At 48.8% G+C, this 18,369-nt stretch overlaps 1 protein-coding gene across 2 annotated transcripts; it reads right to left on the bottom strand.

Moving 5' to 3' along the window:
* Positions 1-2,424: 2,424 nt before the first annotated feature.
* MIGA2 (mitoguardin 2) lies at positions 2,425-18,017 on the bottom strand. 2 transcript variants are annotated; one of them, XM_050319860.1, is made up of 15 exons: positions 17,775-18,017; positions 16,931-17,141; positions 15,933-16,045; positions 13,611-13,722; positions 12,992-13,131; positions 11,491-11,608; positions 11,210-11,307; positions 10,596-10,711; positions 10,112-10,184; positions 9,475-9,561; positions 9,155-9,253; positions 8,639-8,773; positions 7,856-7,909; positions 6,897-7,013; positions 2,425-6,268 (listed from the first exon to the last, which is right to left on the bottom strand). In XM_050319860.1, exons 1-15 carry the CDS (start codon positions 17,868-17,870, stop codon positions 6,065-6,067), a joined length of 1,773 nt encoding a protein of 590 aa, XP_050175817.1. In that variant the 5' UTR covers positions 17,871-18,017; the 3' UTR covers positions 2,425-6,064. The 2 variants fall into 2 exon arrangements, with proteins under 2 accessions (XP_050175817.1, XP_050175818.1); XM_050319861.1 differs by having other exon boundaries at positions 11,491-11,605.
* Between the last annotated feature and the right edge of the window lie 352 nt (positions 18,018-18,369).

Raw genomic sequence — 18,369 nt, 5'->3', positions numbered from 1 at the left:
GGCGGCGGAGCGCTCCGTCACTGGCCGGGAGGGCGGTGCGGATGAGCCAATCGGCGGCTCGCACGGGCAGCTGCTCTCAGCCAATCGGCGGCGGCGCTGGCGCGGCGGGCGCGGGGCGCTGAGGCGGGGGCTGGGCGGGAAAATGGCCGGGCCAGGCTCCCCTCACGGCCCCGGCGGGGACAGCCCGGGCTCCCCTCACAGCCCCCACAGCCCCGGCGGGGACAGCTCAGGGTGCGCTCACACCCCTCATAGCCCCGCCGGGGACAGCCCGGGCTCCCCGAACAGCCCTCACATCCCCAGTGGGAACAGCCAGGGATCTCCTCACACCCCCAGCGGGTCCCGCTCTGGGCTCCCCTCACACCCTTGGAGGGAAAATGTCTGGGCCGGGCTCCTCTCGCACCACCTCCTGCAGCCCCCTCAGTCACTGTTAAAAAAAACCCCAAAACCAAAATAAAACCCACGTTTTTAAATTAGAATAATTCATTTAAAAAGAGGACAACTACATTCACCTCCACCTTGCAAGCATCCCTGTGCTACCCTGAGCACATGTCTACTTGCACCTCACAGGAGTAATTCACTGATAAGGTGCAAGATCCATTGAAAATACGTTGGTTTGTGGTTTTTTTTAAATAACACTAGGAAGAAGAGGGATTTCTACAACCACATCCAGCTCTGTAAAGGACGAGCAGCTCCCTGTGAATATGCACACGTGAAAATAAAAACCTGGAACAAAGTCATAGAATCACAGAAGGGTTTGGGTTGGAAGGGACCTTAAAGCTCATCTCGTTCCACCCCCTGCCATGGGCAGGGACACCTTGCACCAGCCCAGGCTGCTCCAATAAGGGATATTCCAATATTTGACCCCAGAGGTAAAACTTACCTGGGGAGCCTGAGGAAAAGCAGGACACGGACAGTGCAGCACTGCAAGAGTGAGGTACAGAAAAGCGTTCAGAAGGCAAATCCACCTTCAGACCAACCCACCAAAGTTAATTCAATTTTAAAAAATAAAACTTACAGAAAAAATAAATATGCAAGAGCACCACAAGAAGTGATAAACACAGGCACAGGGTCACGCCTTTAATTTGTGTCAGGAAAACCACAGGGAAAAAGATTTCTATCCCTTAAAATATGATTTCAGAACAGGGAGAAATCTCCTTTTCCTGCAGTTGTAATATACGTGCTTCGATTATGATTGTATCCCATTAAACTCAACAGGCTCTTCAAACTGACACTCTCCTTGGCATGGCAAGGAGAAAAAAAGTAGGATTAAAGTCTTATTATTTGGAAAGAAAGAGCAAATATTTACTGCAGGAGCTCAGTTCATCACAGAAGACTGCTATGAGGGAGCATGAGTGATTTACTGCTTTCATTATTCAAGTTAAATAAATCTCCTCCTTTCCAAGCTATTGAATGTAGAGTTATGCTGGCAGAGTGGATTACATTTGATCTATGTACCGTGACAAGTACTGAAAATTGTGGGCTTCATTGCTGTATTCACCCACTCCTTCCTGAACAGGAGAAAAAAAGTGTCAATACACGGGAGCAGCCTTTGCTCTGCTCCTCAGCATAAGAAAGCACAGAGCTGCTCCCGAGCTGTAATGAGTGTGGAGTCTGACTCCATGGAAACTGAGAGATAAACCCCTTTTAACTCTTTCAACTAACGAGCAGGGCGTGGCGCCAGACAAAAATTTTCCTACTCATCAAGATTTTATTTGCATACATCAGAGTTCATGACAGGCTTGCATTAGGCTAGGGGTTTTTTTATTTTATTTTTAAGCACAGGGATGAAATTCTAATCACTGTGGAAGAAAGAGCCTATCTGATTCACTCTGGTTTCTGTATATTCTGAAAACGAGAGTATTTAAATCTACTGTCCTTGCCTCAGAAGAGCAAGAAGATGAGTTTCTTGCATTGCTCAGCAGATGGACAGCTCTGATACCAACCCACAACCTTTGCTCTGGCTTTCTCTCATGCAGTTTGGGAGGCTGATAAGTGCTACAAAAACTTGGGACAATGTTTAAGAGGTTCTGCTCCTCACCGGGATTCCTGTTATCACTTCATCACAGCCTTCTACTCTGCACACACCACACCCCAACACAGCCAAACCACCCCAGAAAAATCTGAAAAATGAAACCCCATAGTTTCCAACCACTGCTCGAAGCACAAGGAGCTGTTTTGTTTATTTTATAGCCTGCTTGGTCTATGGACATGTCAGTAGACCCATGGAAAACTCCCCATGCAAACAAACCCTTTAAGTTTACATTTAAACCCTTCAAGTTCATAATTTTAACTCTGGGAAGAGCAAACTTTGTTCTATACCATCACTGGCACCAACGGTGTCACCACAATTGTCACCTAAATTAGAAACCAAAGACTTAAGTTTCTAGCATGTGTTGCCAGGAAATTTAGAAACAAAAACCACAATCAATGAAGGAAAGTTTTATTTGACTTGTAATGCCCACATCCTAAGATTAAAGATATTAAAAAGAAAAAAAAAATTAGCTGCAAAGAAAAAAGAAGCAAAACAAGAACAGATTTTTACACCTTTAGGAAATCAAGAAAAAAACAGGCACAAGTTTACATTCATTAGTTTCAGATATGGCAGAGGAATGTTCTACTGAAGAGGGGTAAATAAAATCCTGCTTTCCCACCTCCCTGTATGAGACAGCACAAGTCATGCTCTTCAAAGCCACACTGATCTTGTAGATACAAGGCAGATTTTTCCTCATAATTTTTTTATTAATGTGCTTTAAAGATCCTAAAGACCCTCCTAAAGCCATTTGGCAGAGTCTCTACATACATACTAAAGTACTGAGTATGTACTTTAACCACTGGTGAAGCTTGTTACAGCCTCCACATAAAAAATGAAAGTCATGCATATTTTAAATTCTGTTTAAGCATCAGAAACTTACTGAGGGATTTTATTTCAGAGCTGCTAAGCCACTTTAAATCCCCATCAGTGTTAAAATCTTGCAAGTGTCAGCCCAGACTGATTTAACCCCTTGAGAATAAGGGTTCATCATAAAAAAAGGCAAATGTCTCATCTCTAGGGATTCTACCTGAATATGTCTCTCTGCTGCTAATGCTGAAGAATTTCCTTTGCCAAACACAATATGCTGGGGAAAGGGGGATCTCAGGGATTTCTAGGGATCTCAGGATCCCTGTCAGCGTTGTGGGCAGAGAGGGACAACTCAACGCTCAAGAAGCTGCAGAAGTTTCTGAGGCAGAGTCCTCTTTACCTTCACTGGGAGGGCAGCAGTGCCCTACCTGCAACAAGGGCTAAGGAAAAGAAAAGCATCAAGCTGTAATAAAACAGTCTTTGTTCACTGGATTGATTAGGAATTTACAATTTCTCAGCTTAAAAAGCCACAGTGCAAGTTAGTGTTTGCTTCAGGGGGACCCTGCTTCAGCCTCCTCTAGGGCTGCAGAAAGCCCAAAGTCAGCAGCCAGTGTTCTTGTCTGTACACAAAGCAGGCAGGCTGCCCGAGCACTGAGGCCAAAAGACACTCAGAACAGTAAATAAATACACATAAAACAACTCTAAAAATGAGCATTTAACAGCACTGATTGTTTAGAATTACAATCTGTCTTGTTACATTAATCTTCACATTTTAGCATCTCTTTAACCGCTATACAAAAGCTGCTGAAGTGACTCTTTCTTCTAAACCAGCCATACAAGAGCACAAAGCACAATAACCTTTTTTTTTTCCTGCAAAGCAACTTGCTTTCACAATATACCATCCTTTTGAATCACAGTTTACATGTAGCAAGCATGTCCTGCTAATTGTGCTCTGTTTCTCCTCGTCCTGCACACTGCCAGGAGCAAGACACCTCAGAGACCTTTCCTGGTTTAAACTGCTGTCCCTTAAATCCTTCTCATAACAGTTTATTCCGTGCAGCCTCACTTGGGGCAGCTGCTCCTCATTTCTGCCTCAGCATTGTCCTGTTTATTGCATTAATCTGGTTTCCAGGATAAGCCCCATCAGCCTGATGTGCTTACAGAGCACCAGATGTTACGTGCTCTACACTTAACCTCTTGCAAACATCTCAGGAGCGTTGCAGGGAACCACAGAATGTGTCAGGTTGGAAGGGACCACAGTGGGTCATCTGGTCCCACCTCCCTGCTCGAGCAGGGTGACCCCAGAGCACGTGGCACAGCACATTTATCTGCTCCTTTTACATCCTCCTGTTTGGTTTTTTTTCTCTGTTTACTTCCTACCTGCTTTTACCAGCAGAATCCACACTGGATATCTGAAGAGAGACAAGAGATTTGTATTCTCCAAGCCCATGCACTGACTTTCCACTCATATGGAAATTCCAGATTCTTACATATTTCTTTTTTTTTCCCCTTGTAAAAATATGGCTGGATAAGACTTGTGTCTTTTACCTGGAACAGAACAAGGGGTACCCAATCAGCCTGGAACAAACACAGTGAATCTCATGTTTTTGTGGAAGTCCTAAAGACCTCCCCATTCCAAGAGTGGGACTTGGAGCTTTACATGAACTGAAATAGGAGGAAGCACAGGCTGGACCTCAACTTCATCTGTGACACTGCACTCAGAGGACTCAGCAAATCACTGCAAACCTCACACAAAAGCCAGGACTGCCTCAAATCAACAGCATGAAGCTGAGTCAGGGGAGGTTTAGGTTGGGTATTAGGAAGAGGTTCTTCCCCCACAGGGAGGTTTGGGCATTGGAACAGTCTGCCCAGGGAAGTGGTCACAGCACCAAGCCTGTCTGAGTCCAAGGAGCCTTTGGACAACGCTCCCAGGCACAGGATGGGATTCTTGGGGTGTCCTGTGCATGGCCGGGGGTTGGACTCGATGATCCTGATGAGTCCCTTCCAACTCAGCATATTCTGTGATTCTGCAAGTCCATCACACTCCACTCCTGCTGTCCCACACGAGTATCCAACTCAGCTCACATCCCAGAGCAGCCAGATTCCAGGTGCTGGCCGTGCAGTCGGGATCACAGCATTTGAGGGGATCCAACCCCAGCAGAACCACGTCATACACACACACACCTTCCACCATCACCCAAAACTACCCTCTGTTTGTTAGGACTGACAGACTACCAAGAGTCATTTCCTCTCTAGAGGCTTGACCCCAGCTCTCCAACCATCTGCACACACAAGCCCTTTTGTGCACACATCCACCCTCCACACCTCTGACCACCTTGTGCATAACAGCAATAGGCACCACGTTACGCTGCTTGTACACACCCCACAGCTCCTACCCAGCAAAAACCTGCTGCTGGCTCATCCCGAAATCCAGCAAGGCACTTGGAGGGATGGTAAACACTTTGTGCACGCCCAGGCAGGATGCAAATCCCCTCCTCACACTAACTTGCCCTGGGGGCAAGCACAGACCTCAGCAACCTCCTAAGCAAAGATTACCACAGCACAGACCCCGTCATTTGGTCTGCAAAGAGCAGCAACACCAAGGGAACAGACCAACTTCCCTAGAGCTTCAGAACTGCAGTGCTTTACAGTGCTTTACAGAACTATTTCTTCCTCCCCAGGAAAGAAATCTTCTCTAGTCACATTGCATGTGTTAACACAGGGAAGGTAAAAATCAACAGTAATTAATGTCTGCAGGAACACAGCAGAGAGGAACAGTAATAAAAACCCCAAAGCAAGCAAAGCCTCCTTGAGAAGCTAATGGTCAAGTGGAGAATTTGCTACTGACATTCCTGTTCCCACACCGTAAACATCAGGGATTACCTCCCAGGAAACACACACAGGCAAAACAGGAACGTACATTTGCCCTACTCGAGAGAATGGGCAGAAATCTGGGCCCGGGCAGTTCAGGACACAATGTATATATGACACACTAAAAGTAATAATAATAAAAAGAACAGGAAGGTGGAACAAAGAAGAAATTCAAACCATAAGCTGGCAAGTGGTCCTGGATCCATCCCAGCAAACACTACTGGCTACAAAAAGCAGAAGGTCCCGCCAGGTGTGTTGAGACAGTCTTGCTGCCACCGCTGCACGCTGCAGGGAGTTTTATCCACCTCTGGGAGGAAAAGGTCCTTGTACAAAAAGCGTTTTCCTCCCCTGACATCAGATGAGCTCCTCCTTCAGCGGCTCTGTGTCCCCAGGGAGCGTGCCGTTCATCTCCGGGGAGCTCTCGGTGCCCAGGTATCCCAGGAGGATCTCGCTGCGCCGCCGCGACAGCTGCAGGATGTCCTCTGCCAGCAGCTGCACCGTCGTGTACCTCACGTTGTCGAAGTCAAACATGTCCTTCAGATACTGCACTATCTGGTGCTGCAAAAAAAAAAGGGAAGGTTTACAGTCAGGCGACCTCCTTCCACCTGCCAGCACCTGGACTGCAGCAAGCAGAGACCCCCGTGAGGAATTCTGCACATGGGCCATCCAAGCAAAGACCTGCATCAGGCTGGGGGTTACACTGGTGGATAGATCCCCTCATGCCTCTGGAACAGGAGAGCAGAGTTCCTGAAGCCAGGAAAGCAGTGCTGATGTCCGTGGCAATATCCATGCAAGCATTTAATGGATGCAACACATTCTCATGTCTCACGTCTCCCAACACTATCAACCAGAACAAGAGGATTCAGGCTTTAAGATCAAATATAAGATCCCCTGTACTCAGAGACAAAAGATTCTTTCAGCACATGCACCCCATAATCTTTTCCAATACTGATGGTATAAACTGATCTCATCACACATTTTTGCTGTCAGCTATGGTACATTCTGCTGGGAATCCTTATCAACCTGAATTCAGCAATCTGCATCTCAAAACCAAGTGACTTTTAAAAGGCTTTTTGCACAGAGCTGAGCTTCTTAACGCCACATCAGTCACCAGGAGCACACACCTGCAGCTCTAAGCCTGCAGACAGGAGTCCCACACAGCCCAGGCACAGAAAAGCCACCTTACCTTGAAGAAACTGCAGACTTCAGACAGCTGCTGCTTGGGCCCCAGGAAACCAAAGGCTAGAACAGGACTGACATGCTCCGATACGGAGTAGAAATGAGAGATAAAGCCATCTGGTACCTGCCACAGGGAAGGCAAGAATTGGTTGGTCTTCATTCTCAGACAGGATTAGCAGCTTATTCCATATCAGCCAACAAATTGCCTGCCAGAAAGCGCTGAACTTCAGTAACTGAAGTTAAGAGCTATTAGGAACATCTCTTCCTGCAGAACTAAATTTATCTTTTAGATCCCTTGGAGGATGACTATCTTCATGTTTCTAAACTACTATTTCAAGAGGAAAATAAAGAGAAGAAAATGAAAAGCAACCACCAGCCAGCCTTTATGTCCTCTATTTAAAATCTCTGGCCCAAGCCAGGGATGGAGGTGCAAATATCCAAGCCAGAGCTACTGCAGGACAGCACCAGCACCGCTTCCAACACTCTCACTTCTCTTTGTGCCACCTCCCAGGGCAAACCCTGTGGTACCAGCTGGCTGTGGGATCGAGCTGAAAACCTGCCAGAGGCCACAGACCCTGTGGCAGAACTGGGGTTGTGAAGTTGTGGCTTCCTGTTCCCCAGGTCCACGAGCTCATCCACTGGCATACTTTGGAAAGTCACAGATTTAAGTGAAACTCATCAGGTAATAACTAGTCAGCATCAGTGCTGGGGAGTGGAGAAGTGGAGAAGGTGAACATTCCTTGCTCACATTAAGAAAAAGGGAGAATAAAGTCCAACTGACACAGTAAAATCCTGGCATGGCACTGGAGCAGTGACAACAGGACCCCAGTGCTTTAAAGCATCACAAAGAATGTGACTCAGTTCAGTCTTCTACCACTTAAGATTTTATATTTTGCCAAGATCTAGGTGTTCTCCTTTCATCTTCAAATACATTCCATTCTTTCCCTTTTAATTCATTTTGCTTACCATCAGAAGCCTCCTTTTTGCTTTCAGAACTGACCAGCAGGCAGTTGCCAGAGCCTGCAATAAACAGAGAGACTGTCAGTTACTGGGATTAAATTAAAAAAAACAACCTCAAAGTTTACCAACACACTGCCATCCAAACATCAAAGCAGTGGCCCTTTTGTGCCAACAACTCTAAAATGACAACATTGAAGTGAACTGGAAGCAGATTTAGCTGCTCCAGATCCATTCCAGAGAAGCCGAAGGGTTTTTAAGATTTCTAATATGATCTGACATAGTTGCCCAACAGCCCACGATCCACTGTAAACAGACAGCTGTTAAAAGGTGCCTCCCAGCCATCTTATCGAACTTAAACGTGCAGCTGGGGGCCAGGACTAGAGGGAACCACTGCAATTTGAGCTTCAGTGTCTGGTGAGGTACAACCAGAATGAATGGCCATGTGCTAACACACATATTTTTCCCTACATTTTGATCCTCTTACTCTCATTCATAAAAATACGTGTTGTCATCTTCTAACACCTCCATGGCATCGCTGATAAAGGCCCCCCAGAGCAATAAAGTCTGGTTGCCAACGAGATGCTTCCAAAACAAGGAAGGCTTTCCCGTTAAACAATTTCCATGTACCAGAAGATGGTTGTTCAGAGCTCCAGGAAAGCAGGGTACTTATAAAGGGAGAATTCAGCTCAGCCAGAGCTGAAGGTTATGAAGCAGATGAGGTTATGCTCATTTCTAGCCCTGGCAGTGAGGTCTCAGGCTCAGCACAAGGACTCCCCCCGTTTCACACACCGTCTCCTTGAAGCTGTCGGAGAGCCAGCGGTTGCGCAGCACGGCCAGCACGGAGGAGGGCGGGTTCTCCAGGTCCTCAAAAGCATCCATGAGGATGAAGTCCAGCACAATATCAAAGAAACTCATGCACACCACCTGTCAAAGGAGCAGAACAGTCTGTAAAGGAAACGGGTTTAAAAAAGAAAAAAAGAGAGACTTTACGCTTTTGGTTTGACGCAACAAAATGCAGCTGAAGTCAACGTGATCGTATCTCAGCAGCAGCTCTTTCACTCCTGGGCCGTTCCTACATATCCATTACCACAGAATCACAGGATGGTTTGGGTTGGAAGGGACCTTAAAGATCATCCAGTTCCATCCCCTGCCACGGGCAGGGACACCTTCCACTATCCCGGGTTACTCAGAGCCCCTTCCAGCCTGGCCCTGAACACCTCCAGGAACGGGGAGTCCACAACCTCTCTGGGCAACAATTATCTTCCAACTCCTCTGCAACTCTGCAAAGATAATGTCTTTACCAACCCCTCTTCCCTCCAGCTCCTGCTGAGTAGTCGGCCAGGTCTCTTGTTTCATTGCGTAACGCAGCATCTCCTCGTAGCTTTCCAGGAAAGCTTTGGGATTCTGGGAGAGCAGAGAAACAAAACACTTCAGGAGGTGCAACAGCTGTGGGCACATTTCAGCAAAGTTTGCCTACTCTGTTTTGAGCTATCATCAACATCACAACAGTCACCAGCATGCGGATGAAATGTTCTTCCAACACACTGGACAAACTCTGGGCTGGGATAGAGGAACAAGTGTTCCTGTGCTCGAGACACAGCTTAGTTGTTACACAAACTTCCTACCTTTTCAGCCTTTGTCATCAGTCCTATGACCATCTGCTTCCCAACCTCCCCAAAAAACAGTTGATTGCTTTCATCCTCCAGCAGCTCCTGCAGAGGGAACACAGAAGCTGTGTGAGCACCTGCACCCCACACAGATCCTGAGCTGGGAGGAGAAAAAGGGACAGGACACGAAGCAGTGCAAAGCTGCACACACCACTGTTGTTAACCTTTAATAAGCTGGAGTCTAGAAAACAAACCTGCTCCCTCCAGGAAGCGAGCTTAAAATTAGGCTGAAAGACTGGAATTGTCAAGAACACTGGAAGCTGCTGTTCAGGCTCCATGCAGTGCCAGGAAGAGGACTGTGGGAAGAAGGAAACCTTGCTCCCCCACCTCAGAGGTCTGACACCAGCCCAGCTGAAAGCTCCTAAGTGGGAATAAAAACTTCTGGGCAACTCTGAAATTCCCAAATTTTAACTTCCCAGAACTAAACCAGCATCAGTGGCCATGTAACCATCACTCCAGCTGGGCACAGGGACCAGGGGATCCTCTCTCTTTCCAAATCAAATTGATCAGAATGGGATTGCAGAATTAAGTTTGGGCTGGAGGAGAAGGTGCTACCACCTGCCATGGAAACCTGGGAGCCTGGAGCTGTTCTCACCTGGAATGCCTGCCTGACACAGTGCAGCTTAGCCAGGAAATCCTGGTCACTGTAGCAGCCAAGGAGCTCAGTCCTAGAGGGAAAGGGGAAGGATTGTATGAATTCCAGTACTCCTGATGTTGGTGTTCTTAACAACTATTGGTCCCCTAAAACCAAAAACATAAATTCCCAGTCTGTGCATAGGAGAAAGGAAAAACCACATTCCCTTTGTCCAGCTCCCTGGGGAAGCAGAGCACCTCTGCCAGGCTGTTACAGTGCAGTGTCCCAGAACAGTCACATTCCCATTACCAATTTCCCGGGACAATTACTCTTTCTTAACACACATGTCCTAAAATCTGCGGCTAATTCCCTGGGAAGCCCAAACCAGCAGGAAGGATGCTGTGAATTTAGGACTCCAGAGGGTTTCCCTGGTTATGGGGCTGCTCAAAGGCAGAGGATGTGCTGACACTGCCCAAAGGAGCCTCGGCACAAGCTGGCCCCTCACCTCAGCGTCCGGCACGCGACCTTCCCTTCCTTCACCAGCTGCAGGGCTTCTTCGTAGGCTGCCACTGGCCTGGAGAGGTGGAACGGCATTTCCTCAAAGGGGAGAGAGTCAAAGAGCTGCAGAGGTGGCAAGAGACGTGGGGAGAGCAAAATGATCTTGGTAAATATTGGCAAACACTCAGAGACCACACGCAAGCAAGGTGGGCCCGCTGAGTAGAATCGCAGAATCTTCAGCTGGCAAAGTTTGTCAGTGCCAATTATTTCAGGCAAAGATATTTCTTTTCCCACCAAAAGCTGTCTCAGCTCCGACACAGCTCGATATCCCCTAAAATTTACGCAGCCAAGCCACCTTAGGTTAGATAACAGTACTTTCCTAGCTGATATGGTACATTTTCTACAAAAGAAGATGGAAGATGATATAGAAGTGCTGGTTGGAACAGCCTGCACCACCCCCCTAATTAAAAAGCTTTTCCTAAGATCCATCATAAACCTCCCAGCTTGGGGCTGTTGCTCTGAGCTTTTATCATCTCCCTCTACCCAGATGTGTCTGGCTCTGCTGCCTTTGTGCCTGCCCTCCAAGCAACTGGAGTGTGGCACAGCTGGCACTGAAGTCACCTCTGCTGCAGAGAAGAAGGAATCCTCAGAAGCTGAGCTGTCCTCATCATCCGTCCGGAGCCGCAGCGATCCGTCCAACGGGAGCATTAAAGTCTTCTCTGCAGGAGGGAAAGAACCTGGATGTGCTGGAGTTCATGGACTACCATTCCTCTCCGCTCCTTTGCTCTCTCCCACCCCCACAAGCAGCCCTGCGTGACTCCTCCACTGCCTGGCTTACAGAAAAGACATCAAACCAGACAAAGACCTGCCATTTGAATGCATCTCCACCCCAGGTGCCATACCCAGATCCAGCAGGATGCTGTCTGAGGGCAGTGAGGATCCAAACTCTTCCTGGAGGTGGTAGGCTCGGTGCAGGAGGGTCTCCAGCTTCTCAGCAAACTCCCTTTTCTGGGACTCCTCCTTGAACATACAGAAATGCCACCCTTAGTTAGCCAGCTGGGCAGGGACAGATTGACAGCACGAAAGATGGGAGGGAATTTTCAGTAAAAATGGGATTTACAGTTTGCGGATTAAATGATTAAAAATAAAAGGAGAGAGGAGTCATTAATCCTACAATGCAGCTAATAATGCACAGGGGAGAGAAGCTTCTACACAGCCTATTCAAACCCTCTGGCTTTTGAGCTTCACAATTCTGTTTTCCTGTTGAAAAAGGGAGAAAGAACTAAAGAACTTTAACCTGCCATCCAGAAAAACGGGTATTTTAATGAGTTACAGAGCACTTAATTCTCCTGACTTGTGACTTTAGCCTAATTTCAAGAGGAACTCACATCAGGAAACCTGTGTGGAATGTAACAGAGTATCCAGAACTGGATAACAGAGTAAGAGTCCTTGGATCAAGGCATAAGCAAAGTTTGCTGTGAGCAACACAGGAGGATAGAAAAAAAAAAGGAGAAAAATAAGACTTACACAGCATCCTGCCTTCATGCCCCTGTGTTTGCATGAGTATCTCACCCAGAAGACAGAAGCATTAACAAGAAGCACAAAATCTATTTTGATAAGGAATCAACTGGTTTTTAAGGCAGTTTCAGAAATCCTACAGGACTCTTCAAGGAGAGCCAACAACAGCAGAATCCAGATTTGACTCAGATAAACATTACCCAGCACAAAAGGCAAATGTCCCACAGATTTACTACACCAGGCCCTGTTTGCAAGGGACTGGGAAGACTTTTTCCAGCGAGAACTGGAGATTTGGGAGTGCAGCAACTTCCACAGCCCTGAGCTGCAGCAGCTCTTTTTAGCTTTGTGGCTGTCACTGAGCCATTCTAGTTTGGACCTCCTCTTATCCCAGGTCTTCCCTGCATAATCCTCAAGGCCAAGACAGCAAGAGGCTGCCCTAAAATACTGGAATTCCCAGGAATCCCAGTTGATTCATCCCCAGGAAGTGACAGTGACCGTCAAGATCTCCACTTTCAAATGCATTAAAAAATGACAGAGACAGCACTGGCAGGCAAAGCAGTGCTGAGTTCATCCCAGCCTTTTCCTGCCACAGGCTCTGCCATGGGAAGACACGAGTGACAGTGAGTGACATGAGGCTGGAAGGTGGGTAGGAAAGCTGGGGAATGAGGGGGCGAGACGTATTAAAAAGAGAAAGAAATAAAACCCACCCACTCCCCGTTGCATAAGGAAGCTGCAGATGCAGACAGCTCTTAAACAGAGTCTGGCCCGACTCTGCCCTTAATTTGCTGTCCTTTTCACCTCCCACTAATGACTCCTTCCAGCACCCAGGCTGGCCTTTCAGCACGTTCCCCAGCTGGCCACTGCAAGGGAACAGCAGGAACCTACCTCTGAGATGTTCTCAGATATGCTCTCCTGCTGTTTCCTGCTGTCCCAGGGCACAGGGGTGCTGGTACTGGCACTGTCCCTCTGCCTGATGCTCAGTGCCTGTTCCCATTTCTGCAGGGCCTCCTCAAACAGCTCCATGCCTGGAAACACAACCAAATACCAGCTGTGAGAGTCCCAGGCCACTCAGGAACAGAAGTACAGGATGAGTCTTTGCTCACTCAGGCAATCCAGCAAAGAGGGAAATGTCTCCCCAGCTGAAAGGATAAAAGCATTTCTTTCCCAATATGGTTTATTTTGGATTAAAGTTGAGGAGAACATCCCCAAATCAGTTAAAACATCAGCTGTGTTACTTCCAAAATACTGTTCTCTGTACAAGATGGGCCTGTTGCTCGAGAACAGTATTTTGGAAGTAAATTGCTCACTGACAGAAGAGATAAATACACTTTTAGGAGAAGATGGGATTTTTATAACTAACAAGTGACTGAGCTGAAGTTGAGAACAGGAGAGAGCTTCCTGTCAGAGCTCCACATTGAGCTGCTGGTGCTCTGTGGCAATGCCCACCCTCTCCTTGCTCCCACAGCCCCTCCACCAGGGTGATGCCCCCCTTGTGCTTGCTTACCTTGAACATAGAGGCTTTCTGCACTGGCATCACCCATGGCTCCAGCATCTCCCATTGCCTGGGGGTCCCACATTCCTGCAGGTGTTGGACTGGAGGAGTTGACAGCCACCATCTGCAGGGAGGGAGCAGAGGGCACCAAGCTGAATTCTCTCCAAAGGTAGCCATGAATTCTCTCCAAAGGCCACACAAACACCACCAACAGTTCAATTTTAACAAAAAGGCATTTCCCTTCCCCACGTGTGCCCTTGTGCTTCCCTGTATTGGTGCTCCCTTGCCTGGAAGGGGGGAGATATCAAGGGTTACTGCCCTCCCCCTGCCTGGGAGACGTGCTCAGGAGGGGAGGCAAGGTGACAATTCCTGCCCTTCTCCACCCTGCACCACAGTGGTGCCTTTGAAAGCACAGAAAGTTGTGTGGGAAACACCTTCCCAACCAGTTTATGCTGAAGCCTCATTAGGAAACTTGAGCTGTACAATGATGAGCACGAGCAGGAGAGCACTGATGGAGGTGACACCCTGGGAAAGCTGCAAAGCAATTGCTACTAAGGCACCAGGATTTTGATGGAGAGCTCGTGTCAGCCCCAGCTGTCTGTACAAAAAACCACTGGAAGTGGGGGGAGACAACCACAGTCCAAACAAAGGAACAGATTCCCAGCAAAATGACAGCTGAGGAATCCCCAGCGGGCAAGGAGAATCCTCGCTCTTCTCTTTGTTACCAAACCCTCTCCAGGGAGGGCTGAGCACTACAATCCACACAGCAAAGTGGCAGCTTTGTCCAATTTCCCACCAGGGCATCAATGTCTCCTAAAGTCTGACCCAGTGAAGTGCTGGGTTCAGCACTATCCATGATCAGTGTTTGCGTGGGGCTTAGAGAAACTTGAGCCTGGTGCTAGAAAAAAGCTGCAATAATCAGCTCACAGATGAATTCTTGCCCCACCTCCATTGACTGATCCCTGTGGAGTGTTAAGAAATCCCTTTGAGATCCAGAACTGCGAATCATCAGTTCACTGGATGGCAAAGAGGAGCCCCAGGAAGCAGATGAGACCACAGGTAAAACCTGCAGCTGTGGAAGGGATGAGCTGTTTGTCCATCAAGGAACAGTAAAGAACAGTGTCACAGACTCAGCTCCCACACAACGAAGGGGGTATGGGAACAGATCCTCCCTGTGGGAATATTCCCCACCCAGGCACCAGCAGTGGAAAAAGGAACTTAGATAGTTTTTTTAATCTAAAGAGAAACAGACTTCAGCAATAGAAAACCTGGGCAGCATCTGTGGGAACGGAGAAGCCGTGGGGGAATTAAATGGATGTGAAAGTCCCTGCAGGGGGAACGAGGCCAGAGCCTGGTCCTGGCTGACATGTCCCATCACATCCCAGCTCCCCAGGGAATGCTGGAGCAGGGCTGTGCCGGCACTGCCGCCTGCTGGGGACACGCTCGGGACCGCACAGGCTCTGGCAACTTTTGATGCTCTAACTAAATACAGCAGTGGCTGCACATCCTGGAGGTGCTGGTGCCCAACAGATCCCTTCCTTCCAAGGGGTGATCTTTCCCTCTCCTGCCCCAGCAGTGCCAACCAGGCTCCGAGACAAGGAGGGTTTCACCATCACAGAACTTCACCTGTGCCCCTGCCGCTCCAGCAGAACTTGAGGCTCTGAGCAATGGGGATGTAAAACAGGTCTTGAAGCCACAAACACATCCATTTTGAATCTCACAAGAGGTGGATATAAGCACTGATGGCTCCTCCTGTCTGGCTAAGCCTGAATTACCTGTATTTATAGGCTGCTTTTGGCTGTGGAGGAGGTAGAATGACAAGGCTGTGTTCTAAGCTGTTTCCTGAACAGAGCTATCAGATTTTGGTAGTCAATTTGGTTTTGACAACAAAGCAGCCTGTGATCAGCCCCAGCACTGGAGGGCTGTGCTGGCACAGGAGCTGCTGGGCCACCCAAACCCCCACCACAGAGGGAAGCAAACAAGCAAACACTGCTTTGAGAACCAGCAACAACCCAACCTCACTCCTTCAGGGGGGTCACAGGATCTGTGCCCATGTCCCACAGGGAAGTCCCTCCTGCAGCTCCTCCTTGGCCAAAGAACTGGGGTGTTCCCTGGAGTTCTTGGCTACAGGAAGTTGCTGCTCTGGTTTCACAGAAGGAACTCCAGACACTCAGTGCAAGGTTAATGACGGATCCCACCCTACAATTACTCTGTAACCTGTTCTGCTCCACAGGCTTTGGCATTTTCCACTGGCCAGCACAAGCCCAAGGACTTGGTGATCTCGTTACAGGTCCGTGCACTCACATCTCCCAGCCCTGCCAAGAAGGTCCTTACCGAGGTGAGGCTGTGGGAGGAACTGGAATGTTTGCTGGGCTCAATGGAGGAAATCCCACTGAGGGTGTCATTGCTCTTGCTGCCAGGGCTCTGGACTCTCCTGCTGGAGTAGCCTGCAGTTGGGAAGGTCACACAAAAACAGGATTTTAGGCTCAGATGATTCGAGCTGTGAACAGGGACGGGAACATCACCCTGTCCAGCGTGACTGTGAATGGGCAAAGCAGCATCCAATAGCTAAAAATAAGTCATGGATCTCCTCTATGCTCTGTTTTGCTGTGAAACACTAAGACAACTGCTGTCAGTGAGAAACTGAGGCTGAAGATTGAATTCACTGCTTATGGATAGCAAAAGGCAAGTAGAAAGAACCAAGGAAAAACTCCTCCACCTTCCCCCCAGCCAGGCAGAGAACAGACATTGCTCCCTTGGTTGTTATTAAAAGTGCCTCAAGATTTTCATACGCTTCACAACCCAAATCCTTAATCCCTAAAGTGCTTTGCTGAGGACTTTGGCCAGTTTTACTCCAAAAATCAAGCAAGTAAAGAAGCTGCCCAAGGTCCCGGAGCTGCCACAGAGCTGGACAGACACTCCTGACCTCCCAGCCTGGCCCAGGCCACCCTCCCCTCCCCAGAGCTCAGCACAGGACCCTGGGTGAGGCGTCACATTGGCATCACCAGATCAATATGCAGCCAGGTCACCCTGTGCCTGGTCATTATTATCAGGGAAAGCCCCAGGCTGTCTGCAGGAAGGGCGATGGGAACCACAAACCTTGGTGAAAACCTCACCGTCACCTTTCTGTCCCCCAAAGACTTTGAGCTCAGGGTCTCTCCCTTCCCTCCCCAAACTCTTGTGTTCGTGGCACTGAACTTGAGGCTTCTCATTTCATTCTGCATCGAAGCACCACACAAATGCCTTTGCTTTCCCGTCAGGAACTTCCCGTGCCTCCCTGAGCACCCTCACAGATGGAATTGGGGGGGGGTTTCCCTTCTTGCAAGGCTGACCTTTCTTCACGGAGGAGACCCTTCTGGTTGGCAGGATGGGCACTGTGATCCCTCCTGGTTTAAATCCACATTTCTCGGGAGCGATTTGCTTCTTCCGCCGGCGCCGGCGCTTCAGCTGATGAGCCGCAAGAGCCAAGGCAACTGTGCCCAGGGCTGTGGCAAACAGCACCTTCCTCAGGCCTGGAGAGAGTCTCAGCTGAGAGAACACAGACTTGGAACACAACAGATAGGAAAGAGCCACAGTGAAAATCCAATTCCACCACCTTTTTTTTTTTTTTTTTAAACAAAAAAACCCAGTGTTAAACACGAGCTACCTCGGCTTTCCCCTCCCACCCACAGGCAGCGCCTGCCACGCAACCGAGACTCAGCAGCAGAGAAACTGCACAGCGTCATTTTGACAGGACCCGGAGAACTTGGTCTCCATCCTCGTTACCACAACACGCTGCCAAATCTGCACACAGCCCCTAGCAGATGCAATCCCGGTTACCCAAAACAAGCTTGGAAAGCCTGGTGTGCTTTATAAAGCTGAGCTTTATTGCTCCCAGCGTTGCGTTGCTACAAGTGGGAAATACGTTACTCTTCTTTCAAAGAAAGGTCTTTTTTTAGCACTCCTGATGAAGGGAGAGGTTGAACTCAGGCGTTCCCCAGGGAGGGATGTGGGAACAGCTTCTCTCCCCTCTCCAAGCCCACCCTGAGCAACTTTCTTCCACCAGTCCAAAGTCTCCCAGCAATTATTCCAAACCCTCAAACTGCAAACCCCCAGCGCCACCCCCACTGTGCCTCCATCCCTCACAACCCCACAGAGCAAACCCAAGGGCTGGGACGGGAAAGCCTTTTGTTGTACCTGCCCAAAAGTCGTGTAAACAAACACGGGGATCTCTGCCACGGTCATGGCCAAGGCCTGCATGATGGACATTCCCTCTGTCCTCCTAAATGCCATGTCTGCACCGGGACCTTGGCACCTCCCGGAGCTGCCGAGGGGAAGGGCACTTGTGGGGGCTGTGGGAGCTGCTCACAAGGGAATCCAGCTTCTCTCTGACGTCTGGCTCCAAGTCCTGGGGTTGGCCTTCGTCCAGCAGTCCCCATCCTGTGGGAAGAGGGGAAAAATTGGGTGAGTGAGGGACACACTCCTTGTACTGCACTTCACAAACCACACACCGGCTCCCTTGGAGCAGAAGTGCCCAGCAGGAGATCTAAACCATCTTCTCACCAACAGCAGCAATTCCTTTGCTTCTCCTGCCAACCACAGGGGCACATTCCCAAACTGCTGTGCAGCAGCAGCAGCACGCTGGGATTTGATACCTGCCAGAGATTTCTACACACACCAGAGCTGGCTGCACGTGGCTGGGGGGATTTTGTCCGCGGTTCCCATATAAAAAAACCTCACCCCAATTATTACAAATAACAACAGGCACGTTTTCACTGTCAAAACTCTGCTT

The sequence above is a fragment of the Myiozetetes cayanensis genome, unplaced genomic scaffold, assembly GCF_022539395.1.
Source record: "Myiozetetes cayanensis isolate MyiCay16 unplaced genomic scaffold, myiCay2020 scf23, whole genome shotgun sequence".
In the NCBI taxonomy this organism is placed as follows: Eukaryota; Metazoa; Chordata; class Aves; order Passeriformes; family Tyrannidae; genus Myiozetetes; species Myiozetetes cayanensis.
This window is presented reverse-complemented; position numbering and strand designations above follow the sequence as displayed.